The sequence below is a fragment of the Taurulus bubalis genome (assembly GCF_910589615.1).
Source record: "Taurulus bubalis genome assembly, chromosome: 9".
Lineage (NCBI taxonomy): Eukaryota > Metazoa > Chordata > Actinopteri > Perciformes > Cottidae > Taurulus > Taurulus bubalis.
Window position 1 is genome coordinate 4,291,609 of NC_136597.1, and position 25,935 is coordinate 4,317,543.

Sequence of the window (25,935 nt, forward strand, 5' to 3'; positions counted from 1 at the left end):
AACTCATTAACTCATAGTTAGAGCGCCACCTACTGGGAAACTATGGCAATTTGAACTAGAAATGAAGGACGAAAACGAAATTGGCCGACTTCTGGTACGGTTTAGAGCATGGTCCCAAGAGAGTTATTTTTAAGTGTATATGTGGTGCATACGCCTATCAAATATTGTATATCTATGTTGAACGTACTGCGAGGGCTGCTTTGTTGAATTTAGTTGAATTTACCCCTAAGATGTTAATGGGTCCTTTTCTTTTGAACACAAAGAGATACAAACAAGCTTTTGATATATTGTGATGAAATTGAACCTTTAATGATCCACAGAGAATTTCGTAAAAATCGAAGCCAGCGTTTAGGAAGATTTGAGGAAAAAATTGTTTTTATCAAAATTCAAAAAGGTGGAAATTCTAAGTCGGCGGACTTTAGTGCGACCGCGTACTTTTTTGTAGAGCAGTCCCACCCGGACATGTGTGTAAAATTTCAAGTCAATCGGCCATAGTTGGCAAAAAGCGTAGCCTTTCAGCCTAAAGGGGGCGCTATAGAGACATTTTCTCAGACTTTTGGTCGACACCTAAATTATATTAAAATTTTCGCCGAGTTGGATGGGTGTGCAAATTTTGAAGAATGTAGGTTTATCCCAAGCACCTCTTTTCCCTGCGCATAGGTCGCTAAGAATAATAATAATAAATAAACATTAGCATTTCAATAGGTCCTTGACTCTGACTACGTCAGTGCTCGGGCCCTAATAAATAAACATTAGCATTTCAATAGGTCCTCGACTCTGACTACGTCAGTGCTCGGGCCCTAATAATAATAATACTTAGCATTTCAATAGGTCCTCGACTCTGACTACGTCAGTGCTCGGGCCCTATTAATAATACTTAGCATTTCAATAGGTCCTCGACTCTAACTACGTCAGTGCTCGGGCCCTAATAATAATAATAATAAATAAACATTAGCATTTCAATAGGTCCTCGACTCTGACTACGTCAGTGCTCGGGCCCTAATAATAATAATAATAATAAATAAACATTAGCATTTCAATAGGTCCTCGACTCTGACTACGTCAGTGCTCGGGCCCTAACAATAAATAAACATTAGCATTTCAATAAGTCCTCGACTCTGACTACGTCGGTGCTCGGGCCCTAATAATAATAATAATAATACATTGTATTTGTATTGCACCTTATATTTGAGCAATCTCAAAGTGCTACAGAGCAGAATAAAACAAGAACATTTTTTTAAGATATATTTAAAAGCAAAGCCCATAAAAGATATTTTAGCAGTAAGCTTTCTTAAAAAGGTGAGTTTTCAGGCAACGTTTAAAAGCGCATTGTATTCCAGCCACGCCCCCCAGAGCGGCTCAGATTTGTGACTTAATGGAGGAGTCAATACTACCTGCAGCCATTGACATGGTTTCATTAGTTATTAATGAAGCAACTGCCAATAACTATCAAAACTAACACTAGTTGAGGTAACGGACAGCAATAAAGACAGTTTGTTAATAACATACTATGTTCGGTATATTGATGCAGAAGATTTTTTAACATTTCTGGCACACTAATTCAGTTTGATAAACCTACTGTTAAATGTGGAAATGTAAGTTGTTGCTCTGTTCCTAACTTCAATTTTAACATTTGAAGTTTATTTGACTTAAATATAATCAAGAATGTAATTCAAGTAATATGTCTGAAAGCACTACTTGAAAGCTAAAGTCCAATTTTTTTGGAAATGTATTTTATAATTGCTATTTTTTTTTTTCAGTAAAACAAACTGAACAATAAACTGTGAAGTAGAAAAGGGAAGTGATATGTATTTATTTTAGAAAGAAAAAAATTTATGATGCAATTAATTCAAAACAAAGAAGGTACAACCCATTTGGGGTGAGTGTGGTCGGGTGCGGATACAACTCATCAAAAACGTTTGTTAATTATGTAGATGGTAAACAAATTTCACACTATGCTGTCATGATAATTATATGAAAGGTTGTGTTGTAGTGGATTATTTACATGTGCTTATAACAGCCATCCTGTATAACAGTCATCATGTGATTAAGTCACTACAAAGAACACATTTTCATACAGGACAATATTTCCCCAGTCTGTTTTGAATATATATTTTCCCTCTGTATCCATCAAACCACTGATGATTGTTACTGTTATTTTATTGTCCCGGTATTTCTTTCTGTTTCCTGTGTTGATGTGAAGCAGCCGGTATGTATGCTGTCAAACTAAAGGTTGTGATTTTATTTTGTTGGTTTTGTTCCCTGTAGGTTGGATGAAGTCTCACTGAAAGGCCTGAAGTTTCTGTCCCAGTCCACCGACTCTCTCCATAAGGGGAGCAAAGTCAATGCCTCGACTGAGTCCCTCACCGATGAAGGTAGCGTACGCCCACACTGTAGGGTATTTTTGTGTGTCTGACACACTGTATATATTCTGTATATGTAGATGGGTGACGCTTCTGCATTTCCTTCCACTAAACAGAAATTAAGCCAAATTATGCCAGATAAATAAAAGGCACTAACATCTTGGGCATTTGCAGCGTTATCTGATATGAACACACACGGCAGTCCGACAGCTCTGGCTAACTAGTGGAAATGTTGCTAAATTAGCTAGCGACATGGTCAGTGACGGTATGAAACAGACAGTTACGGTGATGGAGTGTTAAAGTTACATCGTCTCTCATCGTTCCTACTCTACTTACAATCCCTGTAGCTCCAGCTGTCAATCGTGATGCCACGCCCCTTTTTTATCACTTCAAAATTTGAATTATAACCACGTTATCAAAAAAGAAAATCCTTAAATGACAAACATTTTTTTAGGAAAAACATTATTTGATGTGTACTTTGATTTATTCATTTTTTGGCCCATGTTCCGTCCATTAACAAGGAGGGGGCGGGGTTTAAGACTCTACTGCAGCCAGCCACCAGGGGGCGATCGAGATGTTTTAGCTTCACTTTTGAGTAGCTGTTCATGTCTTCCATCTTTTTATATACGAGCTGATCAACAGAAGGTTGTGTCTATGACGTTGACTCAGATTCCTGCATGTGCCCATCTAACCATAAGGTACCGATATGATGGACAGCCAGCTGATGGGCGAGTTTGAGTGCGACACGAAAGATCTGGAAGCCGACTCCTGGAGCGGCACAGTGGACAAGAAGTTCCTGAAAACGTTGAAGAAAGACGAAATCAAGAAACAAGACGTCATCTACGGTAAAGACAAAAGTGTTGCCACTCGTTTTGGCAGGGAGATGAAGTTCACGTGTCAAGACGTCTGATAAGATAAGAGTCCTTTTTCTCCACAGAGTTGTACCAGACAGAGTTCCACCATGTGAGGACGCTGAAGATCATGTCTGAAGTTTACTACAAAGGTCTTCAGAAGGAGCTGCAGCTCGACACTCACACTCTGGACAAGGTGACGCATGTGCTCAAGAGCACTTTCCCCTGTGCACATGCACACATGCATAATTGATAAGCGAATCATCACTAAGCTACACACATTAACAGCGAGTCAAATTACCTTTTTCTTCTGTAGATTTTCCCAGTTTTGGACGACATGTTGGACACGCACACACATTTCCTCACCCTGCTCCTGGAGAGAAAGAGAGCTTCAGCAACCGAGGGACAAAACGACAACGGCTTCCTCATCTTCAGCATCGGGGACGTCCTGCTCAACCAGGTGAGCCAGGAGAAAAGAGGCTGCAGGGACCAAAGCGTGCGCTGCTCTGGATATAATGTCTGATAGTTGGACTCAAGAGAGGAATTTAGACGCACAGATGTGAACGATGTATGAGATTGTATGAGAAGAGGACACGCTCTCTCATACAATCTGCAATGGTGTGTGCGGAAACACCATTCCAAGTCAAATCTTAACCCAGCATGATCATTTTCAAAGCAGGTAAATTTGCATGCAATTATGAAATATAAAAAAACACCCAATAATACGTCTTAGCTGTCAACAGCCGCTGAAAGAGACGTTTCTGATGGTGTCATACAGCAGTGATACTCAACTCGACCATTTTCCAATTCACTGCGAATATAATAATAATAATAACTAGGAATGTAAATGACTGCATAAATACAGTAAAACATCTGCTTCATCTGTCACATAGGCCCCGTGTCAATCCTCTAGCCACGTTAAATTAGTTAATAAATGAATAAGAAAGATGAAATGTGATCCGGCCATTTCCTTCAATGTGTGCCTTCAAATAAGTTTAAATAGAACAGAAATAGTAAACATCTAGTGTTTTTAAATCCAGTTTTCAGGCTCCAGTGCTGATCGCATGAAGAAGGTTTACGGGAAGTTCTGCAGTCGCCACAACGAGGCCGTCAACCTCTACAAAGACCTGCACGCCAAGGACAAGCGCTTCCAGGCTTTCATCAAGGTCGGCACTCGCTCTTCTGCACGCCTGTTTCCTCTGCATGGGATTAGATTGTGAAGTCACCTGTGTGTGTGTGTGTGTGTGTGTTTGCGTTTGTGCAGAGAACGATGAGCAGCAGCATCGTGCGGAGACTCAGTATCCCAGAGTGCATTCTGTTGGTCACTCAGAGAATCACCAAATATCCCGTTCTCATCCAAAGGATATTGCAGCACACGAAAGGTAAGGACAAAGGACTCGCCCTGGAACAAAGCAAACGTGCTCGTGTTGAAACGTGTTGAATATGCCTCATGCGGTTCTCTCCGCTCTCACAGACTCCGATGAAGACCACAGCTGTGTCTGCGAAGCTCTGCGCGGTGTGAAGGAGCTGATCTCGGCTGTGGACAGCAAAGTCAATGAGCAGGAGAAGAAGCAGAAGCTGAGGGAGGTCTACAGGTACAGTCAGACTGGAGGCTACACACTGTACGCATCAGATCCTAGATCAGCAGTTTAGCTCCCCAGGGCAGTTCAGACACAATACCGTGTGCCATAGCCATCTCACGCTTCCCTATTTCCTCCTATCTGGATGTGGACATTTTACTTTATTATAAGAACAAAAGATTCCAGAGCGAAGCAGCAGGATCAGCTGGAACCTTATTCTCAGTCCAATGTGTGTTTTACCAATGCACTTGTTTGTTGCTCTTGTGTGGGCGAAAAGGCTCAACGTGGAGTGTGTTTTCTGTGATCTTCCAGTCGCACCGACAGCAAGTCCATCATGAGGATGAAGAGCGGCCAGATGTTTGCTAAAGAGGACCTGATCAGAGGGAGAAGGCTGCTGCACGACGGAGCGCTGCAGCTGAAGAACTCCGCCGGACGCCTCAAAGGTACGCGGCTCTCATTGCTTTACTCTGCAGAGGACGTAAAGCAGTTGACTCAGACGGCACGCAGGATGTTGCAAACATGGTCTTTTATGTTGCAGATGTCCAGGCCATGCTCCTGTCGGACGTGTTGATCTTTCTTCAGGAAAAAGACCAGAAATATGTCTTTGCCTCATTGGTAAGTGCCTGCAGTTGCAGTGCTCATGTTTCCATATATATACAGTGGGTACGGAAAGTATTCAGACCCCTTTAAATGTTTCACTCTTTGTTTCATTGCAGCCATTTGCTAAAATCAAAAAAGTTCATTTTATTTCTCATTAATATACAGAAATGTAGACATTTTTGCAAATTTATTAAAAAAGAAAAACTGAAATATCACATGGTCATAAGTATTCAGACCCTTTGCTGTGACACTTTAACTCATTTATTGTTATATTATATTTCAGTGATTGTCAACCACTGTGCCACGGCACACCAGTGTGCCGTGACAGATCGTCAGGTGTGCTGTGAGAAAATTTCCAATTTCACTTAATTGGTCCAAAAAAATATTATTTAGCTGCCGCAAATAATTTTCCATTGTTGAGCGTCTGAGCCTGCAATATAGTGGCTGGCCTAGTAGTTTCCTATAGAACAGGTCTGCACCTTGTTCTGCTATTAAACAAACTAAACGGCCGTATGTTATTGATCGTACACGACAGCTTGTAATTTCTGGGTCGCGTCTACAACTCTTTCCGCCCCGATGCGATGCACACAGGAGAGCACACAGTGGACAGAGAGAGCGGCGAAAAATATGTCGCGTGCTTTTCACAATGGGATTTGCTGCTTTAAGCTATCACTATTTTAAGCTATGAGCTCTCATGTTTAAAGCCCAACAGTTAAGGTATTTGTAGGTCAAGACAAACATCCAACAGGCTGCAGCCTGGCGCTCCATCAATGACGTTTCTGACGTTTCTGAGGCTCTGGAAATATTCTTCCAAAAGCCCGAAAAACACACTCAAGTGACAAAGCCTGCTCACTTTGTGGTCATCATTAAAATAAATGAACACTATGTTTCCTTTAAGTCAGTATTTATCAAACTGGAGCGTATTACAGGTGGGGCGCAAGAGGAAATGCTGATTTTACCGTACGCCGTTAATAGGTCACATGCACATGTACGACTCGCCGATTCTTGTCATTTCGCCAAAAGCCGATCTTTATGAGATCTCCGTGAGGTTGTATTTTCTGCTGTTGCATCGCTCAACATGGAGCATGAATTGAGAACGGCTGTATCAAATCTACCTCGTTTTAAAAAGAGTTGTAGAGGAAAGCAGCTCACTGCAGCCACTATTAATGATACAACGTTATGCTCACACATCTGCACTCATTCTGTTTTGCAAAAAAATAGCTTGTTGTTTTCCACAATAAGCTATTTAGTTGTAACTAAATATTAGTTATTTTTTGCACGGATATAACTTTATTTTCATTTTTCTAACAAAGTGATAACACATTTGTTTTTGTCTGATGGAGCAATCTGGTTTAATTGAAAGTGATTTCAATGTTCTATTATTTATAAAAGCACAGATGGAGTCACTAGTACTGTGAAGTAGTACTGTGAGGTGCCACGATGTAGTATGTCCGTCAGTCGCTCCCCCCCCTAAAGCTGTAAACCTAGGGGAAACACTGAATACTGTGACATTCTGTAACTTTTTGGGTTGTTGGTGTGCCGCGGGATTTTTTTATTGTAGAAAATGTGCCGCGGCTCAAAAAAGGTTGAAAAACACTGTTATATTTTATATTATATTTAATTCACATGCTGTCCATTTCTTCTGATCCTCATTGAGATGGTTCTACTCCTTCATTGGAGTCCAGCTGTGTTTAATTAAACTGATTGGACTTGATTAGGAAAGGCCTCACAGTGCATGTCACAGCAAATGAGAATCATAAGGTCGAAGGAACTGCCCAAGGAGCTCAGAGACAGAATTGTGGCAAGGCACAGATCTGGCCAAGGTTAGAAAATAATTTCTGCAGCACTCAAGTTTCCTAAGAGCATAGTGGCCTCCATAATCCTTAAATGGAAGAAGTTTGGGGCGACCAGAACTCTTCCTAGACCTGGCCGTCCAGCCAAACTGAGCAATCGTGGGAGAAGAGCCTTGGTGAGACAGGTAAAGAAGAACCCAAAGATCACTGTGGCTGAGCTCCAGAGATGCAGTAGGGAGACGAGAGAAAGTTCCACGAAGTCAACTATCACTGCAGCCCTCCACCAGTTGGGGCTTTATGGCAGAGTGGCCCGACGGAAGCCCCTCCTCAGACGTATGAAAGCCCGCATAGAGTTTGCCAAAAAACACATGAAGGACTCCCAGACCATGAGAAATAAGATTCTCTGGTCTGATGAGACCAAGATTGAACTTTTTGCCGTTAATTCTAAGCGATATGTGTGGAGAAAACCAGGCACTGCTCATCACCTGCCCAATACAATCCCAACAGTGAAACATGGTGGTGGCAGCATCATGCTATGGGGGTGTTTTTCAGCTGCAGGGACAGGACGACTGGTTGCTATTGAAGGAAAGATGAATGCCTCTGCAGTTCCTCTTTTCACTGACCAAAGTAAGACAAAGAAACACTTGACTTTATATATATATATATATATATATATATATATATATATATATATTAGTACAGAGATATCCTGGAAGAAAACCTGCTCTGGACCTCAGACTGGGCCCAAGGTTCACCTTCCTTGAAGAGTGGCTTCGGAACAACTCTGTGACTATTCTTGACTGGCCCAGGCAGAGCCCTGACCTAAACCCAATTGAGCATCTCCGGAGAGACCTGAAAATGGCTGTCCACCAACGTTCACCATCCAACCTGACGGAATTGGAGAGGATCTGCAAGGAAGAATGGCAGAGGATCCCCAAATCCAGGTGTGAAAAACTTGTTGCATCATTCCCAAGAAGACTCGTGGCTGTACTACCTCAAAAGGGTGCTTCTACTCAATACTGAGCAAAGGGTCTGAATACTTATGACCATGTGATATTTCAGTTTCTTTTTTAATAAATTTGCAAAAATTTCTACATTTCTGTTTTTTTTCTGTCAAGATGGGGTGCTGAGAAATAAAATGAACTTTTTTGATTTTAGCAAATGGCTGCAATGAAACAAAGAGTGAAACATTTAAAGGGGTCTGAATACTTTCCGTACCCACTGTATATTCTCACAGAGATTCAGTCTGACGTGGAACTCTTTGCCCTCAGGACCAGCGCTCTACAGTCATCTCTTTGCAGAACCTGATAGTCAGAGAAGTGGCCAATGAGGAGCGAGGTCAGCTTTGCACATGCAGCATTACGTCCACGGACGTGCCCGTGATTGTGTTGATGTGAACCGGTGCATTTGGGTTGAAATAAAAGAATGTGTTGGTCCGGTGTCTCCCTGCAGGTCTTTTCCTGATCACGGCTGGTATAGAGAGACCAGAGATGGTGGAGGTGTTGGCCAGCAGCAAGGAGGAGCGCAACACGTGGAGGGCTATCATCCAGGACGCCATGCACTGCATGTGAGGATACAGCACGCTTTATGTTCTTATGGTTACCGTACCAAACTGCATCAGCGCTCGATTCAGTACTTTAGTTTTCTGTGTAAATGACAGGGTCACGCTGCAAACACTGATCTCTGATGCTGCGTTCGCACCAAACGTGGCAGTTTACTCGCTCGACAATAAAAGGGTGTTCACACCGAAGGCAAAGGGGGCGTGGCTTATCTCCGTTGCATCTCTCCATGAAAAGAGCTTTCATTTCCATTATCAACCATGGAATAAATAACCACTAGTTCTGCTTTATACTTGTTGTGGAAGTCCCAAAAATGTCGGAACATGAAACACCCTCGTGTTTGGGTTCATAACATCATCCGTAGCCGCACACAGCTCGGTAAATTTCACCGACTCCTCCAGGAACCGCGGATACCGCTTCCGCCATGGAAATAACCACTAGTTCTGCTTTATACTTGTTGTGTAAATTCCACATATGTCGGAACATCAAACTCCATGATGTCTGGGTTCAAAATGTTATCCGTAGTCCCACAACAGCGTCTGAATGACGGCCGCTACCAGCACTACTTCAGGCAGAGCAGCAGTAGTTTGATTCAGCAACGCCGGTGGTGACGGGCGGAGCTTCTTAACGCTGATTCTCAACGCTGTTTGGCGGACGCAACTATGACTCACATGATTTTCCCGCCGGAGTTGGGATATTTCAACTTGCACGAATTCGCGCAGTGTCCTTCGCTCTGTTCGCGCCGCCTCAAACGCGTCAGCTTTAAGTTTTCATAAGACTACTATTGCACGTATAGTGAAATCTTTACTTTATTCTCAACATTTTGACTTAATTTCAGAAACACAAAATCCCCTCTTATGCCTGGCTCTAATACTAATATTAGTACTCTGGGGGTTGTGGGATAGCAGCAGAAATTGTCTGTGATATAAGAAGAAGGGGAGAGAACTCTTTTTACCTTTTTGTTCAAACAAAACGTGTCAGACTTGTGTTCCAGGACAACTCTGAGTTCTCTCCCCTTCTTATATCACAGACAAGTTATGCTGCTATCTATTCTGCTGTTTCATCTGGATGGGAGAGATCATGATTGCAGTTTCTGAACTCGCAGCTCAAGTCACTTTTATTTATAAAGCCGAAAGTTGCCTCCCAGAATACAAAGTAAAGAAAGTTTAAGGACAAGTAGTGGGTTGTTGATTTACGCATGCTTGCTTATTGGCTGTATGCTTCACCCGAAAAGAAAACAAAGAACAACTCCCGCTTTTCGGTCCATAGAACTTTATCAGGTTCTAAATAGGTTGCTAGACCCACATGGAGCGATCAGGTCGCGCAACAAAATGACATCACTCAATCAATCAGGAACCACAATCATCACATCATGCCACCTATAAGATAAGCAGGAAAACATAAAAAAATAAATAAAAATTCCACTGATTGAGTGAGAACAGAAATTATTAACAAAAATAAGATGGTTTACATGTGTTCTGCGTTGGTTGACAGGGAGAAAGACGAGGACGAGGGAGTCCCCAGTGAGACGGAAGAGGACAGGAGGCAGCAGGAGAACAGAGCAAAGGAGATCCGAGGTAACCCCCCACAATCACACACACTCCCACTCCCACCCATAGTATTATATTCTATTGCTCGATGTGCATTAATGTCACTCATCCATTACTTTGTGTTTCATTCCAGAGCTTCTGCGACGGAAGGACGAGCAGATCCTCTCTTTATTGGAGCAGAAGGTCCACATCTTCAGGGACCTGGGTGACTGTAGTTCCGCCCCCGACGAGACAAACCCACCAGTCAGGGACCGGATGTTGTTCATGGCCACACCTGACGACGTCACAAAGGGAGAGCCAATCATGAAGGACGCCCTAAAGGAAGGTGAGCAAGGCTTCTGAGGGTCCTGATCCTTGTCTTGTGTCCTGGGGATGGAACGTTTGTGAAAACTGTGTGTTCGATGCCCCCCCCCCCCCCCTTTCTCTAGTTGAGACCCTGCACGGTTTAGTCAGCAGCGGCGTCGGTGGAGCAGGCTGCAGTGCTCCACTCGGCCTGACAGGGGGCAGCGTGGGACCGGTCTGTCTGCCCAGGAGAGCGGAGACATTCGGAGGCTTCGACAGTCATCAGATGAACAGCAGCAAGAGTAAGACACACACACACACACACACACACTCTCTCACTCTCTCACTTTTGGTCAGCAGTTGCGTAAATTACGTTTCATGTCGGCTGCTGTGACAAAAAACACCTGATTTACTTCTCAGCTCCTCTTTTCTTCTCTGTCCCCAGATGGAGAGAAGGAAGAGGGGGATGAATCACTGGACCTCCGCAGGACTGAGTCAGACAGCGTGTTGAAAAAGGTGTGTGTGTGTGTGTGTTGTCTATATTTGCTTCTCCACAATGCATTATTTATGGAGGAATTTTGTTCCAAGATGTGTTTTGGAAACTGTATGTCGGTGTCACTGAGTGCACCCGATAAACAAAAGCAGAAAATGGATGAAAATATTTTCCGAGCCAGCGGTTAATCCGTGCAGTTCTTGCCAGCGAGACATCTGGTTAACTGCGAAACCTTACTGTCTTACTATTTGCACAAAGTAAGTCGGACTCATGACACGTGCACACCACCGTGCATATGTTAGTTTATTCTGATTCACCAATGACTAGTTAGTGATTCTGAATAAACTATATGCAGTCAGATCAGGGCCACGCCCCCATTTCTTTATATAAGGAAACCAAAACAAATTCTCAGATTCATGCAATTTTGTGGCACTAGAAATAAAAACAATGGAGACCAGAAGCATTTCCATATGGACATTCTCACATACTCCATTAAAACTAATGATAAGCTATCAGTGGTGAAATCACTATATTTTTATGAATAAATATATTGATCCCTTGGTGAAATTCAAAAGCTACCTGATACTACATATAAAAAAAGACCAGCTGCAACATGAAAGTAATGCACATATTTATGCTTCAATAATGTGATATACAATATTCTGACATTGAATATTCTGCATTATGCATACTTTCACGACTTAATCATCTTCCATTCAGGGCTTTCACTTGAAAATAAGAATCGTAGTGTTATTTTTAGCTGAGTGAGCAGTTTACATCTACATCCTCTTCACGGAGCTCACGTTGCTCACATGTTGTACCGCCACACTTGACTATTGTAGTTTTATTTCAAGCTTGGCACACATGAGTAGTTTCAGCTGCTTCAAATCTCAAACTTACACACTGGCCATTCTTAAATGAATAGAGACATCAGACATTGTCCAGTTTTTCAGTGCAAAATCTGCCTGGCAAAGGTTTTACTCCCTAAAGCATTCTCTACTTTATGGTCTATTTGACTCTAAATCAGGGGTGGGCAAACTTTTGGGCTCAGGGGCCACATTGAATAAAAAAAATTGACAGACAGACGGGCCGGGCCAGTATCAGATGGATGGAGAGTGTTTGTGTGAACCTGTCACGGGAGGACAATGTTGCGGATCCAAATGCAGACCACATGAGAGTATGAGTATCTGGTAAAACAGATTATTGGAGCCAAAGGGAAGGTGGGGAGCCTGTGGTCCGCCACAGGGGGTGCTGGGCGGTGGGAGACCCGTGGCTCTACACTGGACGACGGCGAGGCCGGCAGAGGGCGGTGTGAGAATATAACGTAAATGACTCAGCTTTTTTGTTCAACTCGCTGGTTAAATAAAAAACTTCTTAGCAGTGGCTGCCCGTTCTGTCGTTGACTGTTGGCTAGCATAGTTCGCATGCTTGGCGGAAAAGTGGCGGCTAATATTGTATTCTTTGAATACTGCAATGGTTTCTTGGCAAATAAGACATACTGCCTTTGATCGTACTTCGGTGAAAAAATACTTAGCAGTCCACTCATTAAAGACTCTGCACTCACTGTGGAATTTTCTTTTCTTGGGTCCACTCATTGTGACAGAAGGGATCAATGCAGGAGGATGGCAGGAGGTTGACAGACAGAACCCTATATGTCACATGACATGAGCGCGCAGGGTGGCGCAGTTCCGTGGGTCGAATGTGGTTAGTTATGTTAGTTATACTGAGGAAAAATACTCTGCATGCAGCTGTCAGTTCATTTTACAACTCTAAAACTGTTGTAGTACAAACTCTGTCTCCGGCGACAGAAAGTGATTCATATTACCATAATTATTCTAAAGTTAACGCTTTACGACATAATTAAAAAGGATTCTGACCGCTAAGAAGTGGAGCTTTTCAGTGTTTTGCGGTATATTACGGTAATAAAAAAAAAAAAAAAGTGTCGCCCTTGTCTGTGGGATCAGTGGGGCAGGGGATGGAATTGACCAGCGCAGCACAGCAAGTGTTGTGTGGTGCTCCAGTTCAGCAGAACACGGCAGGCAGCGGTCCGCACGGTGCGTACAAACTGCTGTAACGCCTCTCTGTTCCCGACTTGATTTTCCCAAAGCACGATGACCACAACAGACCAGCGTTGATGTTTCTTCATGCTTATTTATTGCACAGCGCTCTTTTAGGCTTTTCGTGTGCGCAGCAGTAGGCATTACAGTGGTCTTTCTGCTGCAGCAGAACACACACACGAAAAGCCTAAAAGGGCGCTGTGCAATAAATAAGCATGAAGAAACATCAACGTGGTCATCGTGCTTCGGGAAACTTTACTTAGGAAAGGAAAAGCGCTACAGCGGTCTTTACTATAACTTTTTTTTTTTTTTTTTTAATGTTATAATAATTATAATAATCGGCGGGCCGGATTAAAATGCCTTAGTTTGCCCACCTCTGCTCTAAATGGACTGTCATTTACAAAATGAACATCATGCAGAAGACTTGAAACTAGAGATTGAGACATAAACTCACGTTTACAATGTAGAGTCATCTTATCATAGACTTCTACACAATCAGACTTCTTATTGCAACGTGTTAGCATGTTAATATTAGCTTTTAGCTCAAGGCACGCTGTAGAAACAAGAGAAAGAAAAAGGGCCACAACAATGTTGAATAACATTCTGTCTGCTCCTCTACGCCTTCCCAATATCTCTCTGCTGCTCACAGTCCATAAGTGCTCTCTGCTCACATTATATTATAGTATGGCTGTGTGATATTAAATGTGCTGTGAATATGAATTGTGTGCGTGTGTCCTCAGGGAGCCACTGCCAGCCTTCAGATGTTGCTGAAGAGAAACAATGAGGTAAAGTGTGGGCTTCTTGTTTCCATCCTGCCCCACCCTACTGGCCTGTAGGGTGGGGTATGTTCCAAAGCAATTCATAAAAAATGTGAAACTACACACAGTAACTATGACACCGCTAACGGCAGCGAGCTTATGGTTTCCACCAAAGCTAATGTTATCTTACTTGCTAGCTAGCTAGCTAGCTACCAAACATGATGTGATGTGCGCGTTGCTAGCCGTAATAGTTCCCCTCTAAAGGCTTGTTTCCCCAAATTACGATAGAAAAGTCTTCAGTGAGCAAAGATATTACTCTGTGAACATTATACTTAAAAGTGTGATATCATTCCTTAGTTTCATGTTGGTCTGTCCTTACTGTCTTACTGTTCCTTGAAATCGACCTGAATCCTGCCTTTTGTGACTTTTTTTAATAAAAATACTTTTTGGTGTTGATTTTTCAGTTTATTGCAATTGTATGGAAATCCTTTATTATGCTATCAATTACCCAGCAAGCATTGCCACGCGATTGTTTTGAAAAGCTGTACATTAATATCAGTGGCGGCCGCGGTATTCCTACCTACGCCTTCATCAGCTGTTTAACAGCGCAGCGGGGTTCATCACCGCAAGCATGCGTTGTCAAAACAAGCAAAACACCTAAACGTGTCACTAAACTTCTCTCCTTCAGCCCTCCAGCTCCCCTTGAGCTGTGCCCTGTTGACACACTGACCAATCACAGCGCATGTTAATGGTCACACCGGGCCCTGTGACGAATCAGACGTCCCGACCCTCTAGAAGCTTTTTCATATAGAGAGGTGAAATGTGATTGGATAAAGATGCTGTTAACCAGCTCCCAAGCAAGGCATACCAGACTGAAGGAGCAGAGGAACAGATGAAGACAGCTGTGCAATGAGAAAACAAGCTAATATATTTAAAATATTTATAATACATGTAGTGTATTTGTGAAAAACAATTACATTATAAAATAACTATAACTTTTAATTATAAAAATAAATAAAATAATAAAATAGCTATAACTTTTTGTTTAGGCCAGCAGAGAAGGCTTAGAAGGCCCTGACGGTCTGCCACTGATTAATATATCGGAATAAAGTTGAACACATTTGCTGGCATCATTGTTTGGGACTCAAATTTACCCTAACTGTTCCTTTTTTTTTTACTGTCACAAACTTGCTGGGTCTTAAAATAAAATACAATAATCTGTCATCGCTGAAACCTCGACGTAGTTTAATGCTGTGTGACTCCAGCAGGTGCAGCACAGTGTGACACATCTCCATGACCTGCTGATTTCACTGCAGGTACCAGAGACACACCTCCAGTAATAAATATACCACACACACACACACACACTTCGCTCTAATTCCTCTTCTCCTGCCTCTCAAGGCCGTGGTGGTCCAGCAGGACTCGTACATCGAGGACCAGCGGCAGACACTGAGCGAGCGGCTCACCGCCAATTCCTCCAGACACTCGTCGTCCTCCTCGCTCTCGTCCTCCTCCTCGTCCCGCCCCTCCTCCCTCATCGAGCAGGAGAAACACAGGAGTCTGGAGAGACAGCGGCAGGAGGCGGCCACCCTGCAGGTTCACGTTCACTGCCACTTCCTCCTCACACAACAAACCGTGGCACCATCCGAGCCCCGTCCGTTCCATTTGTTCGATTATATTCATCTATAGCAGTGCTTGTGTTCTCTTGTGGTTTGTTGCAGAAACAGCAGGCCGCACACCAAGAGGAGAAGAGGAGGAGAGAGAAGACGTGGGAGCTGAAGGAGAAAAGTCTGGCAGAGCGGGAGGAGAGGCTGAGGGCGGACGAGGAGCAGACCAGTAAGAGGCGGTGGGAGGTGGCGGAGGAGTGGGAGACACTGCAGCGGAGAAAAGAGGAGTACCAGGTGGAGCTGGAGAGACTGAGGGAGGCGCAGAGGAGGCTGGAGAGAGACAAGGAGTTCCTGAGGAGGGACACCGAGAGACTGGAGGCCATGAAGAGAGACGAGGTCAGAGTCAGAGTTTGTGATCAAACGTTTCACGTAAATTCAGATTTTCTTTTATCACATTTGATTTGTAGTTGTAGTTTTTCAGATTTGAATTATTTGTTTAATTTTCCCACATTTTATATATATACATATATATATCTCGTTTTCAAGGACAATTGACGACAAACGACGTGTCTAATCTAATTATATTATAAACAACAATTATACAATACAAGCACAAATAAGGAAACAATACCTTATGCCGTGTTCACACCGGACGCGACGCGAATTTGCGGCGCCGCGTCCACCGCGGAAGTTTACTCACGCGAGTAGAAAGAGGGTGTTCACACCAAACGCAAATTCGTGGCGCGACCAAAGGGGCGTGGCTTAGCTCTGTTGCTTGCCTCTGTGAGAAACAAGCGACGAAGCTTTCATTTCCGCTATCGACCATGGAATAAATAACCACTAGTTCTGCTTTATACTTGTTGTGGAAGTCCCAAACATGTCGGAACATGAAACGCCCTCGAATTTGGGTTCATAACATCATCCGTAGCCGCACACAGCTCGGTGAATTTCACCGACTCCTCCTGGAACTGCGTCTCGCGTATCTCCGTAAAACGATACCGATTATGCCATCCACCATGGAAATAACCACCAGTTCTGCTTTATACTTTTTGTGTAAACTCCACATATGTCGGAACATCAAACTCCATGGTGTCTGGGTTCATAATATTATTCGTAGTCCCACAACAGCGTCTCAATGAAGCCGCTACCAGCGCTGGTTCAGGCGGAGCAGCAGCAGTTTCATTCAGAAACGGGGAGACGGCGGTGGTGACGGGCGGAGCTTCTCAACGCTGATTCTCAACGCTGATTGGCTGCCGCAACTTTGCGTCACGCGATTTCTCCGCCAGAGTTGGGGTAATTCAACTTACGCAAATTCGCGCCGCGTCCTTCGCTTTGTTCGCCCCAGGTCAAACGTTCTGTTCGCGCCGCCTCCAACGCGTCTATCTCGCCGCAAATTCATGCCGCAGCGCGTCTGTGGATTGACTTAATATGTAAACTGGTCGCGCCGCAAATTCGCGTCGCGTCCGGTGTGAACACGGCATAATATGACAAAAACAATAATGATAATAATAGAATGAAATAATAAGACTAACAAAATCAGGAGGTCATACTCAAACAGAGCATAAAAATGGATCATTATTTCATAAGTTATAGAAAAGCATTGTTGTCAGTGGTAGCATTGAGTAATAAAGTCATAAGACATAATTAAAGATGTTTCATTATGGCACTACTGATCATATAATAAGAACACAGCACATGTTTGAGCAGGTGGAAAGTTGGTGACAGTGTGGGCTCCATTGCATCTCTGACAGCTTGATAGAGGAGCAGTTCTCTTTTAAGGGTGTTACTACTGGGTTAAAGATGAAACATCGGGGTGTGTGTGTGTGTGTGTGTGTGTGTGTGTGTGTGTGACCATGGCTCTGGTGTCTCTATGCTCAGTCGGAGCAGCTGCAGCGGTACCAGCGGACTCCCTCCACTACCTCTGACGAGTCCATAAGGTTCCACAGCTCCGGGTCTCTGGATCTAGACTCCAAAGAAGCGGCCGAACAGCCGAAAGTGGTAAAAAAAAAAGATTGGTAGGAGATCAGAGTAGGCTGCTCAATGAGTCCCAGAACGACTAAAAAAACCGAGCTCTCCTTTTTTTCTGGATGCTCCACAGGTGGAGCTCTCGTCCTCCGCCCCGACCAAAGAGCCTTTCCTCCGCATCGGATCCAAGAGGATGGGGAAAAACTTTAACCCCTTCTCCTCGTCGTCCTCCTCCAAGGGAGCAGAGAAGGAGGCTCAGCTCCCCAACAGACTGCTCCAGCTGGCCAAACCCAAAGAGAAGAAAGACAAGAGGAAGAAGAAGGGTAAAGGAGAGCCAACACAGACAGGTGCAATGAACAAAAACTATCCTGACGTTAGCCGCTCCTTGTTCCTTCACCTGGAATTTAATCTGTTAAGTAAAACTATTTGGGAAATAAATGGGCCAGATTATCAGGAAAAAAAAAGTCACGCATCTAACTTGTTATTTCAGACAAATCTTGGGAGTTTACTTATCGGAGGCTCCGTGGCCTAAACAAAGATGGCGAACTTCATATCCTCTCCTTCCGTCCGTACCTTCCACAATAACAGCCCTAGATCATATTAATATTCGGATAAATGCAATTTATTCTTTTAAGATACTGTATCGTTTATCAAAAACACTAAACAGATTTTTTTATTAATAGTTTACATCTAGGGATTAGCGGCAGACAGCGGCTCAGTAAGTACAAAAAGTAGTGCTATGATGTCACCGGGATCCGTGGTTAAGGCCAATTCAATTCATTTTCTACAGCCCAAAATCACAAATGTAGAGCTTTACAATCTGTACAACCAGGCCAGGAAATTGTTAGCCTAGCTTGGCATAAAGAATGGAAACAGGGGGAACTAGCTAGCCTGGCTCTGTCCAAAAGTAACAAAATCCTGTAAAACTCACTGACTAACATGTTTTATCTTGTTTGTTAACAACACCTGATTATTACTTGTGTCTCTTCCAGAGGGCAAAGGTGCAGTGATGTCGGATCCTCAGAACGACGGGGACATCTTCTTCTGCTGAGGATGGAGGGCATGTGACTCCTCACCGGCCAGTGCAGCAGACAGGACCCCCAAGTGTCCTCCTAACTCCCTATTTGGATATGAAATGACAACGTGGGGTCTTCTTTGCATACGCTGTCCCGACCTCAGGGACCTGACTAACCTGCACGGGCCAAGACGAGCACTGACCTCCTCCCTGAGTCTCCAGGGGAAGTCACGCTGAGCTGCTGATTCAATCAAGGGGACTTTGATCGACAAATACACCAAGAATCCCCCCCCCCCCACCTTCAATCAGTAAGAGATGCCAAGGAGAATCTAAACTGTAGCTTTAACACGAACCAACGACGAGTGCCATTTCTTTCAGCTAACTTCACTTTGAGCAGTTCCACAGTCTTGAGTCCCACGCTGAGCTTTTAATCCGCACATTTGCCTCAACTCCAGCTTCCTCCGTCAGGCTGTCCAACAAGCCATAAGCGGGGCAGCAAGCCGCCGCACCGCTCCGTGTCTTCAGCAGTCAGCGACCCCCGAAGGAGTCCACGCTGTGTGCTGAGGTCAGCAGCGCGCATGGTCACACGGGCTTCCAGGCGCAATCGATCGCCGACACGCCGGCCTCCGGAGAGAGATGGGCGGGTCCGTGGAGACGGGCTAAGTGGTCGGGACATGAGACTGGAGTGGGGAATGATCACCAAAGACTTTCTAGTGCCTTAAGTCTCTGATATAGTCTCCGTCTGATGGACGCAATCCCAGCAGAACAACGGACTCTTCAGCGTAGAAAGAATCCTCTTTAATTGCCTCTTCGGTGTGACAAATCACAGCAGCTCAACAGGATCAGGAATACAGAGATTTTAAACATGCACTTTATACACACATGAGAGAGTAGTGCTTAATTTGTAGGGTTTGTCATTTCCCCCTGAATAATGTAATCATAATTTGTGTCGGTAATTTGGTACTAAGAGGAGATGGGATCATCCCGAATAGATTAGCGCCATTTAAATCCAAGAAAATCTGCCTTTCATTACGGAAAGCTTTATTCTGAATATATGTTGAATCGTATTGTGAAAGTACGGAGCCCGGAGGAGCCGTTGAGAAACGGAGCAATGCATGTTGAGAAGTCATTCATGTTTTTATGAACGTCACTCTTGACTCTAGATCTCTTTAGCAGCCCATCCTGAGCACCTCCAACATGTTGATGTCGATAAATTTTGATTATTTTCTAAGTAATGTTCCATACATTCGCCCCTTTGTTATATTTGTTATCAGAGGAAAATAAATAATAATATCGCCCAGCCCTACTTTCTAGAAAGTCTTCAAAGGAGAGACAATCAGCAGTTTCCTCTCTACTTAGTAAATAAGTAAGATAAATTACCCAAGTGTTTTAGGAGGACTCCCTCTTGTTCTCTGGTGTAACTTCCTGTCGTCATGTTAGTTTGTTCCATCTTTTACACGTTTAAACTCCATCAGGAGTTAAGTGGGTAAAAGCTCCTTCCTTTCCCGGAAGGTCTTTTATTTTGAAACAAAGTGGAATCAAAGGAAGTAGAATCACTGAGAGAAGAGTAGTGCAGAGTACTGAGGGGTCAACCGATGGAAATACACATTAGATAACCCTGTTATTTCACATCCAGACGTTATTTGAGAATTTACAGTATCAACCAGGTTGATCCAGGTTCGATCCAGAAGCAGACTTTTATTTTTAAATTAACAATCCTGAACTCATTGAATTTAACTGAAACTGAAGTGTGAATAGAACTCAGGATAAACAGCTATGTTTTTTTTTTTAACTCTATTTTTAACAATATTTTATTAATGTTATTGGAAAGAATATTCATCGGTGCTTTAGATTTCATGAGTGAAATGAGAAACACCAGGAGTCTGGAGAGACAGCTATTTAAAACTATTTAAAAATAGTTTCTCGCCAAAGAACCTTACAGATACTTCAATACTTTAAATCTACTTACAATCCCTTTGAGTCTCTGCAGTGCAGATATCCCCGTTATTTTTAAATGTTTTTGAAAAGGACAAATGCATCCAAAGCTCAGTATCCGTTAATACCCAACCCCATCCTCAAAAGCCTCTCCCATAATCCCAATATTGCGTGTCCCCCCGTGGCTCGTGTTCATCCCCTCCTGCGCCATAACAACTCCCAGTTTTGGATTCGCACCGCATTGATTTTCTCTTCTGGTTCTCTGCTGAGGAGCGCTTTCGCGACGCGGGAGGTCTCGAGAATAATATTTCAGCCCTCAGTGTCGTTTCCCGCCGCGCTGCTGAGAGGAGCAAGTTTCCAGCTGAGAGTGAGAGTGCAAGCAGCCCGATTCCTGACTCCCTGCTTTGTGTGTGTGCAGGTGCGTGTGTGCGCGCCAGTGGCGGTTCGTCTTCCTTTCAATCTCCAGCATTCAAGGGCAAAGAAAACCTCCTTTGGAGACTCAAGAAGAAAACACAGCTTTTTTTCTTTCTTTTTTTTCGCCGATTCACATCAAAAACCAGCAATATATTTCCAGATGACCACACAGCCTCAATAGCATATAAAACAAGCGACCTGTTATGCATTAGTGCCTTCAAGTTGTTTTGTGCTCCAGCAAACAGATCTTCTCTGTAGATAAGACGCCCTGAGTTCTTTTTTGGGGGGGCAGGTTTCATGTCTATGCATTAACTAATCGATCAGCGGATATCTAATTGAACACGTTTGCTTGAAGCTTTAACCGCAATAAAACTGATAAAACTCTATTTTATCACCAGCTGACCAGAATGGGGACTCAAACGCGGAGAGAGGCCGCCGACTTTGAACAACTAGTTGCTTTAGCCATCGAGCTAACATCACTAAACAAGCTTTCAAACGTCACCGCTAACGTCAGTTTGAAGAGCTAGTTAGCTAGCCAGCTGTGGCACACAGCTTTAAAAACATAAATAAACATACCGGCAAGCATAAACATGGGTCAGTTTACATGTTGAATCATGTAGCCGTTATTCTGCCGCGTAGCGCCTTAGCTTTGAAGCTACATTTAGCACCAGCAGCCTCTTTATGTGGCGTCTTGGCTAGAAGGAGCATGTTGGATGGTTGTTTTTTTCCTTCCCCTTTCAGTTATGATAAATATCAACAATACTCGTACAAAAATCGCGTTGAGATATATATATATATATTTTTTTTTTTTTTAAAGAAATGGGCTAATTGGGATTCCAGTCGTACTGAAATACTAATTTAGCCTTGTATGCGTTCAGTAGATGAACTGTTATGAAATGGATCCGACAAAAACCACGAAACTGCCGAATTTAAGTCTAAGATCACAAAACTCTTAATTTATTACTTTTGTTGTGTTTAATGTGTTTGATCGGGTTGTGCAGCAAGTATTTTGATAAGTACGTTTCTAATGACTATTGAATGAGTATTTTGAAATTCCCACTGATACACGGTATTTGGTGTAATGCTGCGCTATAATTCAGCTCCCTAAGCTGTCTGGAACTTTAGAAAGATTAACAAGCACGTAGTCCAAATCTATTCGGCTTCACACAAAAAAGAAACAAGGTTTCTTTTCTTTCTTTTAATTTTTATTCCAACCCGGTTCTGCATTTCAAGATAAAGGCACAGAGGACTCTTAGTGAGAGAAAGTCCCAGCAGCACATTCACAGAGTCCTGCTGAGAAGAGGGAGATTAATTAAAATACCAATTTACACTTGTCATCCAAACCCCTCTCCGGTCCAGACAACCTCCCAAAGTGACATCCTTCAGTGGGTTTCCGTGTCTTGTAATCTGTAATGAGTGGAAATGAGTCTACTAGAGGATGCATTTAGGGCTGCTCTCCATTGGTTTACTTCTTGCACGCTTCAACACACAATCTGCAGCTTTTGGATGCCAGAAACATAATAAGCTAATATCACAGAAACGGTAGTTTGAGTCCGGGAGGCCCGATCTCTCCTCCTCCACATTGTTACCATTCAGCGTGCACTAGATTTGAACTAAAACCGTTCATAAGGAATTTTACGCACTCACATTAAACCTCACAGTTTTTGCACTGTGAGCTTTTTGAAATGTATTTGTACTAAAAAAAACAAAAAAGGTACATTTATTTTTCTCGTTTTATGTACAAAGAAAAAAGGGCAAAGCAACAAATTTTGTAAATATGTTTTATGTACAAATTTGAACTTCCAAAGTACTGTGGATTTTGTTTAGTTGGATAATTGCTTTTTTGTGTGATTCTTTTTTAAATAAATAATAAAGCTTTATTTATCTCTCCTCTTCCTGTTTTTCAAATGTACAGTCATGTTCTCTCTTGAATAAATGAGTATGCTGTTTGTCATGCGACGCAGGTTGTGTGGTTCTTTTGATGGAGGGGGGGGAAGTTTACGGTTCCATCCCAGTGAGAAATGATCAAACTCCAGCCTCACGCTGAATACCAGTATGGAGATGCCTCTCCATACTCATACCCATAATCATTCCAACTTGACAGTTTTTACCATTCAAATACATTTAAATGGGGTGGTCAGGGTTCCCACTCTAAAAAGGGCTGCAATCATTTCAGTCATGATGTTTTCTGTGTCAAAAGAGGAAAACTATTCAATCTAGTTGGCTTGCTATCCAGACGCTAACGTTACGATAACCAGTTAGCCAGGTAGTGATCCGTGTATCAGATCTATTGCTGCCTTCAAATGGGCTAGTGAGCTTGTTGTTCAATGTATTCAGTCAAGACAGAATTACCACAAATCAGGACACTATGCAAAGTATTATGTCTTTTTGGACATTCTATGCATGACTTTCTTAATTACCTTTAAGACATTCTCTACTCTGGATTTTCGATGATATATGATATGGTGACTTTTTCATGACTTTGACATACTGTGACTTGAGAAACAAAATTATGGCCTTTTTTTCATACTATACGATTTACTTTTTTTCAAAATATATTTTTTTTTTACTTAAACATACTGTACTATGACTTTTCAAGATGGTGTACACTGACAATTCAGTTTTCTGACAATTACATTTTCAATATATTGCTCTATAAAACTCATCTAAAAACTGCAGTTTCTGGTCATTTGGATGACAAGAAAAAAAAAGTGACTCCACAGTGATCAACAGACACTGCATGTGACGACATACTGTAGCTTGTCTTTGACAAAATAGTCTATGGCCATGACTTTTATTTTTAAATTAACAATCCTGAACTCATTGAATTTAACTGAAACTGAAGTGTGAATTGAACAGCTATGTTTTTTTTAAACTATTTTTAACAATATTTTATTAATGTTATTGGAAAGAATATTCATCGGTGCTTTAGATTTCATGAGTGAAATGAGAAACACCAGGAGTCTGGAGAGACAGCTATTTAAAACTATTTAAAAATAGTTTCTCTCCAAAGAACTTTACAGATACTTCAATACTTTAAATCTACTTACAATCCCTTTGAGTCTCTGCAGTGCAGATATCCCCGTTATTTTTAAATGTTTCTGAAAAGGACAAATGCATCCAAAGCTCAGTATCCGTTAATACCCAACCCCATCCTCAAAAGCCTCTCCCATAATCCCAATATTGCGTGTCCCCCCGTGGCTCGTCTTTATTCTGAATATATGTTGAATCGTATTGTGAAAGTACGGAGCCCGGAGGAGCCGTTGAGAAACGGAGCAATGCATGTTGAGAAGTCATTCATGTTTTTATGAACGTCACTCTTGACTCCAGATCTCTTTAGCAGCCCATCCTGAGCACCTCCAACATCCATGTTGATGTCGATAAATTTTGATTATTTTCTAAGTAATGTTCCATACATTCGCCCCTTTGTTATATTTGTTATCAGAGGAAAATAAATAATAATATCGCCCAGCCCTACTTTCTAGAAAGTCTTCAAAGGAGAGACAATCAGCAGTTTCCTCTCTACTTAGTAAATAAGTAAGATAAATTACCCAAGTGTTTTAGGAGGACTCCCTCTTGTTCTCTGGTGTAACTTCCTGTCGTCATGTTAGTTTGTTGCATCTTTTACACGTTTAAACTCCATCAGGAGTTAAGTGGGTAAAAGCTCCTTCCTTTCCCGGAAGGTCTTTTATTTTGAAACAAAGTGGAATCAAAGGAAGTAGAATCACTGAGAGAGAAGAGTAGTGCAGAGTACTGAGGGGTCAACCGATGGAAATACACATTAGATAACCCTGTTATTTCACATCCAGACGTTATTTGAGAATTTACAGTATCAACCAGGTTGATCCAGGTTCGATCCAGAAGCAGACTTTTATTTTTAAATTAACAATCCTGAACTCATTGAATTTAACTGAAACTGAAGTGTGAATAGAACTCAGGATAAACAGCTATGTTTTTTTTTTTAACTCTATTTTTAACAATATTTTATTAATGTTATTGGAAAGAATATTCATCGGTGCTTTAGATTTCATGAGTGAAATGAGAAACATCAGGAGTCTGGAGAGACAGCTATTTAAAACTATTTAAAAATAGTTTCTCTCCAAGGAACTTTACAAATACTTCAATACTTTAAATCTACTTACAATCCCTTTGAGTCTCTGCAGTGCAGATATCCCCGTTATTTTTAAATGTTTTTGAAAAGGACAAATGCATCCAGAGCTCAGTATCCGTTAATACCCAACCCCATCCTCAAAAGCCTCTCCCACAATCCCAATATTGCGTGTCCCCCCGTGGCTCGTGTTCATCCCCTATACGATTTACTTTTTTTCAAAATATATATATATATGTATTTTTTACTTAGACATACTGTACTATGACTTTTCAAGATGGTGTACACTGACAATTCAGTTTTCTGACAATTACATTTTCAATATATTGCTCTATAAAACTCATCTAAAAACTGCAGTTTCTGGTCATTTGGATGACAAGAAAAAAAAAGTGACTCCACAGTGATCAACACCTGCATGTGACGACATACTGTAGCTTGTCTTTGACAAAATAGTCTATGGCCATGACTTTTATTTTTAAATTAACAATCCTGAACTCATTGAATTTAACTGAAACTGAAGTGTGAATTGAACAGCTATGTTTTTTTTTAAACTATTTTTAACAATATTTTATTAATGTTATTGGAAAGAATATTCATCGGTGCTTTAGATTTCATGAGTGAATTTTCAATATATTGCTCTTTTTAGTCTTTGACAAAATAGTCTATGGCCATGACATACTATTCCATAATGTTTTGACACAGTACACCGTCTTTTTCACATACTGCTACTTCTAGACTTGTTAATGACCTTTTTGGACATACTTTTCATGATTTTATGATATCTTTGTATGATAATTGATGGTATCTGTGTGCACTGGGATGCCCCCTTCATTCCACTCGGCATCTCTGTGTCAGTGGCGTTTCTTTGTCTTGATCTGGGTCATAGGCATCAAAAGCCAAACCTGGACTTGGTGTGGTTCCTGATACAAAAGCTTGCTACTTGGAGCTCTTCCTCTTCCTCTTCTTCCCCCGTTGTCCCGGGTACTATTTTCACACGTGCTCACA

At 42.3% G+C, this 25,935-nt stretch overlaps 1 protein-coding gene across 1 annotated transcript in view; it reads left to right on the top strand.

Moving 5' to 3' along the window:
* Positions 1-22,716, top strand: part of LOC306741662 (A-kinase anchor protein 13-like) — a 43,410-nt gene extending 20,694 nt beyond the window's left edge. The window contains exons 12-33 of the mRNA XM_079223977.1: positions 2,269-2,375; positions 3,062-3,208; positions 3,301-3,410; positions 3,531-3,674; positions 4,255-4,380; positions 4,479-4,596; positions 4,689-4,809; positions 5,107-5,237; positions 5,333-5,409; positions 8,459-8,525; positions 8,640-8,754; positions 10,241-10,323; positions 10,430-10,621; positions 10,725-10,880; positions 11,024-11,094; positions 13,869-13,913; positions 15,152-15,202; positions 15,288-15,482; positions 15,608-15,889; positions 17,372-17,491; positions 17,592-17,805; positions 18,451-22,716. Coding sequence (XP_079080103.1) covers positions 2,269-2,375; positions 3,062-3,208; positions 3,301-3,410; positions 3,531-3,674; positions 4,255-4,380; positions 4,479-4,596; positions 4,689-4,809; positions 5,107-5,237; positions 5,333-5,409; positions 8,459-8,525; positions 8,640-8,754; positions 10,241-10,323; positions 10,430-10,621; positions 10,725-10,880; positions 11,024-11,094; positions 13,869-13,913; positions 15,152-15,202; positions 15,288-15,482; positions 15,608-15,889; positions 17,372-17,491; positions 17,592-17,805; positions 18,451-18,509 — 2,731 coding nt within the window. The 3' untranslated portion in view covers positions 18,510-22,716. The remainder of the gene's footprint in view (positions 1-2,268; positions 2,376-3,061; positions 3,209-3,300; positions 3,411-3,530; positions 3,675-4,254; positions 4,381-4,478; positions 4,597-4,688; positions 4,810-5,106; positions 5,238-5,332; positions 5,410-8,458; positions 8,526-8,639; positions 8,755-10,240; positions 10,324-10,429; positions 10,622-10,724; positions 10,881-11,023; positions 11,095-13,868; positions 13,914-15,151; positions 15,203-15,287; positions 15,483-15,607; positions 15,890-17,371; positions 17,492-17,591; positions 17,806-18,450) is intronic.
* Positions 22,717-25,935: the final 3,219 nt, after the last annotated feature.